The sequence below is a fragment of the Rhagoletis pomonella genome, unplaced genomic scaffold (assembly GCF_013731165.1).
Source record: "Rhagoletis pomonella isolate Grant_MI unplaced genomic scaffold, Rhpom_1.0 Rhpom_scaffold_00002, whole genome shotgun sequence".
Classification (NCBI taxonomy): domain Eukaryota; kingdom Metazoa; phylum Arthropoda; class Insecta; order Diptera; family Tephritidae; genus Rhagoletis; species Rhagoletis pomonella.
The window spans coordinates 81,109,236-81,121,372 of record NW_023458556.1 but is presented as its reverse complement, the minus strand read 5'-3'; the positions used below and the strand labels follow the sequence as shown (position 1 = coordinate 81,121,372).

The following is a 12,137-nucleotide window of genomic DNA, read 5'->3' as shown; positions in this document are numbered from 1 at the left end:
CAATTTTGAGTGAATTATCTTCAGTAGTTACTAAAATATCGCAGTTTTCGTATTTCTGGAAATTACCGTTATATGGGAAGTGGGCGTGGTTACGATTTCGCCCATTTTCAATACCAACCTACCTTGGATAAATGGAAACCTACATACCAAATTTCGTTGAGATATCTCAATTTTTGCTCGAGTTATCGTGTACACGGACGGACGGACAGACGCACAGTGCTTCCCTTCCCTGAAAATTCGCCTCGTAGTAAAATTGAGGAAGCTAAATTCAAAAATGCAATTTGTTTTTGGATAGCTTTCATCTTTTCACTGTAAATGCAGTTTGAAGTTGAATATTTGGGTTCTTGTGGCTTTTACATAGGTATGTACATATAGTTCGTTCTATTTTCAAAAGTTAAATGTCAAATGACAGGGCTTGGCCTGTAGAGGTTAAATAAATTTTTTTATTTTTGAAAAGGGTTACCACCTGTTACAAATTTTATTAAAATTATTTATTAAGTCAAATGAATTAGATATTACAATATGGGTATCAATTGAACTAGTTTGGAAAATACTTTACTTCTAAACGACACGTAGAAGGGCTGCCACATGTCTAAAAACTCAAATTCACTTTAATTAAGGGAATAAGGTAACTGAAATATGTATATCAATATGAGTATCAGACAAATTAAAAAATTTGACATATTTAGAAAGAAATAAGTGAAGAGTAAAAACATTTCTGAGTTAATTTAAGAGTCCAGTAATTTAAAAGGAATGTAATCAGAACGAATCACTGATTGACAATTTATGTATTTGTAATAAAATAACAAATACGATGGCGTAATCCTATGGTTTGACATAATTATTATTTTATTTTAACTAAATTCGACTTTACAAACAGGTGGCAAGCCTATTGGTAATATTTTTAAGCTAAAACCTTCTTAAACCCCTTTCGTCTGACTCACTTATGGTGATACCTATCTATTTCAATTACCTAATTCCTTTGATTCAAGTGGAATTTGATTTTTTAAACAGGTGGCAACTTGCTGCATGTAGTTAATACACATTTCGGTTGATACCCATCTCTTAATAATTCATTTAACTTATAAAAAAAATTTGAATCTAATTTTTTAAGAATCTAATTTTTTAACAGGTGGCAACTCTTAAAATAAATAAACCTTCTATTGTCCACAGGTCAAGCTTTTTAATCTGATACCTACTTCATTTTTGAAAATGGAACAAATCGTGCAGATCTCAAGGCACTGACAAAAAATTAAAAAGTAATTTTATGCATTAACGAAAAACGCATTACTTCAGAAAGCGCAAAATATTAGCAGGTTTTTATTTCTTCTTTTGAAAGCTAAAAGCCCGTACTATTTAATAAATTAATAAAAAATAACCTATTTTTACATATATTTTTTATTCATTCCATTAAAATTTAGCATTTTTCAAATTTTGTTTAAAAATAATGTTTTTCTGGAATACCGCAGGGACACCCTGTGTTTAATTTTATTCCAAAATTTGAATTACTGTAATTCTCTACTATCTATATGGAAACAAGAAACGTTAAACCAACATTTTATTTCAAAGAATATATTTTTGACATTTTTTTCTGTGAAGAGCTTACGCATGGCTATGCTCTTATTAAAATTCTTAGTATAAAATTTGTCGACTTGAGTGGCTTCCTGGCGGCATATAATTAATTTTTTAGGGAAATGTCTATTTAATTCTTTTTAGTGGATAAATTGTCTTTACAAAAATACCAAACAAGTTCACATTGCAGATAACGAATTTTTCGATTTTTGCCCACTTAGGCGGCACTGTGAGACGGACAGACGGACGGACAGACAGACATGGCTTAATCGACTTCTCTATTCATTCTGGGCATTTAAGTATACATTTGTCTATATCTATCTCGATTCGTTTTACCTGTTACAAAAAACCGTTATGTGAACAAAGTTAATATACCCTTGTGCACAAGTGCGCTCGGGTATAAAAATTACTTTTGAAATATTCCTATTTGAAAATTAAAAGAGCTATTTAAATTAACTAAGCATAACTTATTATTTTTTATCAAATTAGATAGAAGCTTAACAATTTTGTGGATTACGCTTATATTTAGTATTGAAAGACAAACACTAACAATAACAAAGAGCTTTAAGAAATTACAGCCAATGTAATAAGTAATAATTAGAAACTTCAATAAAGATTTTTGACGCTAATAAGAGTAATGTGATGTACTAAATCCACGGAATAGTTCACACAAAGAGAAGCAATACGTAGATACTATATACTTCTAGATGAAAGGTCCAACTACGGTTTCAAAACATAATGTTAATGCCGCACAAACTGATATTTTTAGGCAGAAAAATATGTTAAAATGGGGAAATAAGTAAAAAAGATTTTTCACAAATAATAGTTCAAGGACTCACCGATAAATGCATACAAAAATCTTATTAAAAGTAGCCAATGCAGTAATCAATTAAAAGTGACAGTTAATGCTGTATAACTCGAAGTCTTGAGGCAAAAACACTTTTCAAAATGGTGAAATTAGTAAAAAAGATTTTGCACAAAGAATACAGAAGAAAGGACTCACCGACGGATGCAAAGACAAATCTTGATAACTTTATGAAGAGATGAAATTAGATACATGAAATCAGCAACGTGAATACCAAAACGCAACACGTGATATTAATGGTTATAAGGTTTAAATAAATAAATTGAGATAGGTATATATGGGGGTTTATAAAGATTAATCGATTATACCTTTTGCCTTTAAATAATCAGCCTAACCTGCTCCGCTGGTGAATGGAGCAAATGGACGCCTTCGTAAGTCCACATTTTTCTGCAAATTACACAGCTTGGCCTAGGCATTATTAATTTTTTAATCACAAACAAATTGTATAGTATTTTTCCACAAAAATTCAAACAAAAATTTTAGAAAAAACTAATTTTCCACAAAAGTTCAAATGGAAAATTTTAGAAAAAAAAACAATGTTGCAAGCAAATAATAAATGGCCAAATTGCCCCCCAAAATATATGTAAATACTTCCAAAGAAGCAACAAATATAACGTTCCACGACTAAAGGCAACATTGTGAAATATAAGGCAGCCGAATGTCAGAAAATGAAAAGAGAATGCTGCCTTATTACTTCACCTGTTTATTGCGTCATGACTCCATGATACAAATATTTAAAGGTAACACCGCTCGCTCAATTCGTCGGCCATCATTTATTTTTTGAAGTTTGTCTACTTTATGAAATTGAAATTTTCAGAGCAACTCAAATGCCAAATAAAAGTAAAACAAATAGATGAAAATATTCATATTTTCTTTGAGACCGAAAATTCGACTGTATTTGTGAGATTGAAAATTTGAAAACATTTTTGTTATACATGATCAAAATGTATTCAACACAGTGTGATTGATTTTGACATTCCTCTCATAGGAAACAGGCTATAATGTCAAATTGAAATGAATTGTTAACCCATTTGAAATTTTTTTTTTTCAAATTTGAATTTGTTTTAAAAAAATGTACACAAAAATTTTTCAAGCAACAAATTTTCTTAATAAACGTGAAATTGTTAAGAGATAAACCGCCGAGGAGAGCAAGTAAGCACATTTAAAGTTTGGTAATAAGTAAATACGTTCAACTTTGCTTAAATATTTAATGTAAGAAAACCAAGATGAAACGGAGCAAAACTTTTGAACGGTGCGCTGTATGCAATAGAAGTCAGGACACGAAAATAGTGCGATGTTTTAAACCACCTAGTTGCGAGTTAAGACGGCAGCGATGTAGTGTTGTAATACGTGATTCATCTCGCTTTGTGAAAACCACTTCAAGGAAAGTGATTTCATTTGTTGTCCGTGCGAGTCAAGCACTTTCAAACGAGCTCGTTTATACCCAAACTATTTCGCATGAAAAAAAATTTAATTTCAAATTGGTAAAGTTAAGCTCTCATATAAAATTGGAAACAAATGTAAAATCATACTTTTATAAGTGTCGAATAATGTTAAGGATAAAAAATTTAAATACAAAAATAAACGCACAAAAGCATAAAACTTGGGCAATTAAAAACAAGAAAATTGCTAAACGATTTTATAAACAATTTGTTTTATTTTATTGACAAAATATATATATTCCAGGTAATATAAGTAAAACAAAACTATAATCAAAATAAAAGCCTTGGGTATCAGTGCTGACAAGATACATGCATCACTAAGGGTTAATTCGTTTGTTTATACTTTTTTACATTATAGTACCTTAAAAGAGAGCCGCACTGAGTTGTCAATCACACCTTGTTTAATACACCTTGTACATGATCAAGGTGTATTAAACAAGGTGTGATTGACAATTCAGTGTGACTCTCTTTTAAGGTACTATTATGTCAAAAAGTATAAACAAACGAACTAACCCTTAGCTCTTCCATACATGCTTGCATGGTTTTAATTATTTCGGTAAGAAGAAATATTTCTGTTCTCAACGTGCATTCTAAAGAGTCGCCTGTTTGAGTTTGGACATCAACAAATAATGTATCCTGATCGCGTTCTAAATCCTCACTTGTTTCAGTTATTTCGTATGGCATTGGGACTGCGCCTGGGTATAAACGAGCTCGTTTGAAAGTGCTTCATTCGGACGGACAACTAATGAAATTGCTTTCCTTGAAGTGGTTTTCACAAACGCGAGATGAATCACGTAGAACAACACCGCAGTTTCTTCCCATCGCTGCCGTCTTAATTCGCAACTAGGTGGTTTAAAACATCGCACTATTTTCGTGTCCTGACTTTTATTGCATACAGCGCACCGTTCAAACGTTTTGCTCCGTTTCGTCTTGGTTTCCTTACATTAAATATTTAAGAAAAGTCGAACGTATTTACTTATTACCCAACTTTAAATGTACTTACTTGCTCTCCTCGGCGGTTTATCTCTTAACAATTTCACGTTTATTAAGAAAATTTGTTGCTTGAAAAATTTGTGGGTAACTTTTTTTTAAACAAATTCAAATTAAAAAAAAAAAAAATATTTCAAATGGGTTAAGAATTCATTTCAGTTTGACATTATAACCTGTTTCTTATGAGAGCAATGTCAAAATCAATCACACTTTGTTGAATACATTTTGTACATGATAAAAACATAACAAGGTAAAACCACTGAGAGGCAGCAGTCTGACGGTTGCCAACAATATAATTTTAAAATTCAAAACTCAAACTCACACACACATTCTCATTTTCAATTTCAAACAACAACAATTGTGAACAATTTAATTTTTTTATTTTCAATATTATATATCATTTTAAAATGTTGGAAAACTTCAGAAAAAAATCATGGCCGACGAATTGAGAGAAGCAGTCTGACATTTGCCAGCAATATAATTTTAAAATTCGAACTCATGATCCAACTACATAAGATCTGACAAAATTAAGCAAAAGAAAAAAGTAATTTTCTGGCTGACGTTTGTAATTTCGGCGCCATGTTATTTTCTGTGAAAAGTAAACAAAGGATATGGAGACAAAGCATAAAGAAAAAATGCAAGCAATGTTGTGAACATGTTTGTGCTAACCAAATTATTATTTTTGTACGTGTTTTTGCATCCAATCACCGCGCACTTAATTTTAATTACATTTGCACAAAAAATCACTTAAAAATCACTGAAATAAACCACCGACAAAATACACATAAAGAAAGAAGCAAAACAGAAATAGCAAACTTCAAAATTACGAACGTCACACACTTTTTTCTCAATTGCTATTACAAATGGCTGCTTCTCAACCGGTCAGATCTGTTCTAATTGGTTCATGATTCGAACTCAAGCTCACACACACATTCTCATTTTTTAACTCAAACAATAACAATTGTGAACAATTTCATATTTTTATTTTAATCTTTATATGATTTTAAAATGTTTGCAAACGTCAGAAAAAAATCATGGCCGACGAATTGAGAGAATGATTTTACCTTCTATTGTTTTTATCATGGTTTTTATCATGTTTGTTATATTAGCAAACTTCTAAAATGTTCAGACCGCCTCTCAGCGGTTTTGCCTTCAAATATTTGTATCATGTTGTAACTCTACCAATTTACAGATAATAGACAACGCTGCGTCTTCTATTTTGAATTTTGAGTTTGATTCTATAAGCTTATTTATGCGAGCGGACAGCCTTCGTAAACTCGTGGCCGTGGCCAAAGTTGGTGCAGATTATTTCACCTGCTGTTGTTGGCTGCTCTGGTCACCTCAACTTGTGAAGACCGGAATCGTTGTGACTACGATCTCAGATCACTTTTTAGCACACTAGTCTGCTTCCTCATTTCCCGGAATACCTATGTGTCCCGGACACAGCACATATTGATTATGTGTTTTTGAAGAGCTTGTTGTAGGGATCTTCGTCATTTCTTAATGCATATCAAGTTAGATATAGCCGACCCTAAGGCAGCTTGACTGTTAACAACGAAAGCAAGTTTAGATGGAGCTAGGTCAATCCTGCTTACCAGCTTTTTCGCCATGCCAATTCCGTATATCTCTGCCTGGAAAACGCTGCAGTAATCTGTGAGTCTACAGGATTTTCTCAGAATAATAATTTCTGAGAGAAGCCGCCAGAACCTGTTCGAATGTCAGCGATTTCGTCATCGTTTAGACAATATTAAACTCCCAGTCACTTCTGTCGGGAAAATGGATTTCCGTAACCTGATAATCGCAACTACTGTACTCCAGCCCTATTCCTTAGAGGATGGTGGCATTATACGGCTAAGTTTCTCGCAGCCTTTTAAACGCCCTAAGGCGTATTGCCCTTTTAACTTCCGCATTTTTATCGTACCTAAATAGTATACGTCGAATGACCAGGAGTGTCCACAGTGCCGCCTGAGCCGTTGAGTAGATAAGCATGCTTGTCGTTTCACCTTTTGCAGGTTGAAGTAAGATTTGGTGTCAAAACCTTACCTCTTTTGACAATGTAAGATTTGGGCCATTGAGTGACGGAGCTCGAAATTTGCATACTTGTTTGGTGCACACAATGAATTCGATTTTTGAGGTGTGATCCCATAGACCGTTCCTCTCTGTCAGGTCGTTAATTGTACTAACATTCGTGAAAAATCCGGAGGGTTAACCTTTTTAACCTTTTCTAAATACCATTCATTTTGACTGGTTTTGGTAGAAATATGTATACTTAAATTACTTTGAAATATGGTGTTAACTAGAGTTTACAGCCGAATAATTGACTTTCGTCTCCCGTTAGTGTAAGTTATTGTACGTATTCTTTGTTCGACCATCTGTATCTTATTGCATCCACTGCACTGTTGTTTCAATCTGCTAAATGCAATTTTAAAAGTGCCCGATTTATGGCCCACCCGATATTCTCATGAAAAAATTTACTATTGCGAATGATTGTCTATTGATTTGCTGTTATAACAAACAACGACAGAAAGCACAAGATACCTTTTCTAAAACACATACTCTAATCATTACTTTCATTTACCTGATACTGCTTCCAAGCATTTTATGAATATTTCCATATTACGCTCACATGTTGCTTCATTTAAGTAGAAATATGTCCTAGCACTGCTCACTTTGTAACGACGATCCGCGAATGACTTGTCCACGTGGTATTGTGGTATCGCACCATCATCTTTGATGTCACCTACGCTAGAAACTGAAGATCTGAAAAAAATCAATAAAATTAAGAAATATCAATAAAAACTTCCTGGAATCATAATAGTCACTCACTCAACTTCACGCTTCTCAGCCTCCTCCTGGGAGAGATCTTCCTCTACGGAATAATCAAGAATTGGTTTAACGCCAAAGGAACGTAGTCTGGAAATTTATAAAAATATGTCAAATATGTTTGTATGTAATTATTTTAGTCACATAAGATGTAATGGTTTGTTACATATTCTCATTTGCAATCAATGAAATTACCAATAAATCACTTTTTGTGCGCAAATTACTCTTTGTGGCATGCGAATGGATTAGATTGAGAATGGCATAGTACTTTTCACTTTCTATAGCACAAACATATGTTTAAACATACATATATGTATGTTCATACGATTGTGTAATTTAAAGGTAATAATGACCAACAGCGACTGGGGGGAGGGGTTAAGAAAACGAACAAATGTACTAGTAAATAGATGCCTTTTAATAATGGATGGTCTTATTATTTTAATTTCAACCATTTGTATTTGGGTACATACACATATGTACAAACATCTGTACTATTATGCATACGTGCGGTTAGAGAATTCAATAATTACACAGTTTATGATAATATGGCTTAGTAAATTTAAATCTCTCGACAGTTCGAAGTAAATAGTATTCATATACGTGTATAAACTTAGCGAAACAACATGAAGAAAAAATGTCGCATATACCCATGAATTTCCCGTTTTTATTATTACCTTCCTTTTATTAGCTCGGGATGTAACTATGTAATATTGATGCGCCTAAAAGATGCAGCGATTTCTATTCACAAGTTACATACCTGATGACAATACGAATGGCAATTATAATAGGGAGGTTTTAGTTTCTTAAACTATAATTTTATTTCGCTGTTAATTAGTTGTGGAAAAAATACTTTTGTCGTTCTTGTATTTCTTTAGATATAAGGTGTTTTGCTAACTTTATATAAAGTTAGCGAAGCATCCCTTCAACTCAAAGATAAAAGACTAGTTTTATATCCAAACTTGCCGTTTTTTTGCCGTTCCAAGATTACTTTTGAAAAAAATATTTTTTTTTAATAAAAAAAAAATTTTGGCAAATTTTCAATAATTTTTAGAAGAAAAGAATAATAATACAACTAATTTTTAAGCAAAAAAAACTACTTCAATTCTCATATAAAAATTTAAGATTATCGTTAACTTCTTCATGATCCAATGATCCGATTTAAACCAAATTAGGATGGGACCACCTGTGAGGTAACACTTTTCCTTTAAAAAAATAACACAGGTCAACCACGTTTTGTTCTAGGAAAGTGTAGGGTCATTTTCGAAGTAATTTTTTGCGTAGAATCCGAATCCGGGGTTTAAATTGCTCTATCACGTCAGGATTTTGAGATATCCTAACCTAAAAGTGCAAAAACGCAGTTTTTGCCCATTTTTGAGGTTATGTAGCTACGCAGATTTTGCTCTTCATAAAAAAGTAAACGTGGTATTTTAAAGTATAAGTCTTCCTCTTTTAAATGCCGTTGAGTTTGCTTAAATATCTTTATTTTTCACTGAGATATCGCATTTTGAATTTTCCATGTTTGTGAATTTTTCGATATTCGAAAATCCATTGGGATAACATGAGACGTGATACGGTCGATTACATTCACAAACATGGAGACTTCAAAATGCGATATCTCAGTGAAAAATTAAGATATTTGAGCAAACTCAACGGCATTTAAAAGAGGAAGACTTATACTTTAAAATACCACGTCTACTTTTTTATGAAGAGCAAAATCTTTGTAGCTACATAACCTCAAAAATGGGCAAAAACAGCGGTTTTTGCACTTTTAGGTTAGGATATCTCAAAGTCCTGACGTGATAGAGCAATTTAAACCCCGGATTCGGATTCTACGCAAAAAATTACTTCGGAAATGACACTACACTTTTATAGAACATTCCGAACCCATTTTTTTGCAGACCTGTGTAATTATAGAAATCGGTTAACGTGGTCCAAAGTTATGCGGTAACATACAAAAAAAAAAATATATATATATTCCGACGAATTGATAACCTTTTCCTTTTTGCAAAGTCGGTTAAGAATAGGAAAACAAAACCGGTTGCTTTATGTACCTCTTTGAAATCTAAACAAACAATAATCAGCCTATTTAAAAGTCAAAAAATTAAGCAGCATCCTTATCAAGTTCAGCAATGAGTTCAAGATTCATGGAAAATTGCTATTTAATTTTTATCATCCCTTCGCCATCTGCATAATCTTGGCCCCAAATAACAATCACCTATTACCTGAGTAAATAACAATAAAAAAATATTTTTTTTCCAATTAAAAAAAGAACGAAACATTCAAAACCGGTTTTTAAACGAGCCACATAGAAACTTATGCAACAAATAAATTTATTGCTTTGATTATTTTTGATGAATTACTAAACCGCTTTCCAAGTCGTTAAAATTATTTTAAAAATATGGTAGTTTAAACAAAAAAAATGATCGAAAAAATCAAAAATGCAATTATGCAACAGAAAAATGTATTGTTTCTATTATTTTTAACTAATTTTTAAGCCGCTGTCCAAGTCCCTAAGATTATTTTAAAAATAAGTTAGTTTAAACAAAAAAATTAGACTACAAAATCAAAAATGCTTTCAATTCACAAAACGAGGCAACCGGCAAATTATGCAACTAAAAAAATAATTATTTTTAATATTTTTATAGAATTTTTAAACCGCTTTCCAAGTCCCTAAATTTTATTTAAAATAAGTCTGTTTAAACAAAAAACATTAAACGACAAAATCAAAAACTGTTTTAATGCACAAAACAAGCCAAACAGCAAATTATGCAACAAAAAAATTTATTCTTTTTATTATTTGTATCCAGTTTTTAAACCGCTTTCCGAATCCCTAAATTTGTTTAAATAAGGCGGTTTAAACAAAAAAACTTTTACAACAAAATCAAAAACAGTTTGAATGCACAAAACGAGCCAAACGGCAAATTACCAACAAAAAAATTAATTGTTTTTATTATTTTTAACAAATTTTTTAACCGCTTTCCAAGTCCCTAATTTTTTTTAATAAAGCGGTTTAAACAAAAAAAAAATTTACGACAAAATCGAAAACAGTTTTAATGCACAAAACAAGCCAAACGGCAAATTATGCGACAAAAAAACTAATTGTTTTTATTATGTTTAACCAATTTTTAAACCGCTTTCCAAGTCCCTAAATTTTTTTTCAAATAAGGCTATTTAATAAAAAAAAAAAAAATTTAACGACAAAATCAAAAAGTTTTAGTGCACAAAATAAGCCAAACGGCAATTATGCTAAAAAAAAATATTGTTTTTTATCATTTTTAACCAATTTTTAAATCGGTTTTTTGTTTAAACAGCCTTTTTTTAATTTAGGGACTAGGAAAGCGGTTTAAAAATTGGTTAAAAACAATTAACTTTTTTGTTGCATAATTTACCGTTTGGCTTGTTTTGTGCATTAAAACTCTTTTTGATTTTGTCATTTAATACAGCCTTATTTAAAAAAAATTTAGAGACTTGGACAGCGGTTTAAAAATTGGTTCAAAATAATAAAAATAATAAATTTTTTAGTTGCATAATTTGCTGTTTGCCTCGTTTTGTGAATTGAAAGCATTTTTGACTTTGCCGTCATGTTTTTTTTTTGTGTTTAAATTAACTTATTTTTAAAATAATTTTAGGGACTTGGAAAGCGGCTTAAAATTAAGTTAAAAATAATAAAAACAATAAATTTTTCTGTTGCATACTTGCATTTTTGATTTTGTCGTTTAATTCTTTTGTTTAAACTACCTTATTTTTTAAATAATTTTAGCAACCTGGAAAGCGGTTTAGTAATTAATTAAAAATAATAAAAGCAATAAATTTGTTTGTTGTATAATTTTCTATGTGGCTCGTTTAAAAACGGGTTTTGAATTTTTCTTTCTTTTTAAATTGGAAAAAAAATTCTTTTTTATTCCAAGAGGCTAAGAATTGCTCCAGTTGTTATTTACTTAAGTAATAGGTAATTTTTCCTTTTTCGTTGTTGTTGTTTCCGACAGGGTGGGTGTATGATGTATTATGGAACGAATTTCCGTCATCCCTTGTCAAATTTGGTTTGGAGACAAACCAGTTTCGGCGTTGTGCCTTCTTCAGTGTCATTTTTCGTTCTGCATAATTTTTGTTGGTTGCTCGTATTTATACTCCTTGTTATCTACCTCTTTCTTTTGTTAGGTACGTCTTTTTAGTTTTGCAGTGTTTGCGTTACTCAATAGGTATATTAATTGTTATGGCTCGTTTTTGACGGCAGGTGGAAGTCCGCGATTTTTACCCCCTTTGTTTTTGCAGTTGGTGTATTCCCTTCCATATCTGTCCTTAATATTTTGTTGTTGTCATTCTTATTCTTGTACAGTAGTTTTAGAGGTTCAAACAGTACGTCCGATGCAGTATTTATTTGCTCATTTATTATTTGTTCTTTGAAGGTCTTCTGTTTATATATTTCCATATTTTCTAATATATTC

The 12,137-nt window shown here is 31.5% G+C and overlaps 1 protein-coding gene across 4 annotated transcripts in view; it reads right to left on the bottom strand.

Annotated features, from left to right (window-relative positions):
- LOC118734109 (proline dehydrogenase 1, mitochondrial) overlaps positions 1-12,137 on the bottom strand; it is a 181,146-nt gene that overhangs the window by 84,785 nt on the left and 84,224 nt on the right. For all 4 annotated transcript variants that reach the window (XM_036463818.1, XM_036463819.1, XM_036463820.1 and 1 more), the window contains 2 exons: positions 7,696-7,782; positions 7,448-7,629 (listed from right to left, as the gene is read on the bottom strand). In XM_036463818.1, the coding sequence (XP_036319711.1) occupies positions 7,448-7,629; positions 7,696-7,782 (269 nt within the window). The remainder of the gene's footprint in view (positions 1-7,447; positions 7,630-7,695; positions 7,783-12,137) is intronic.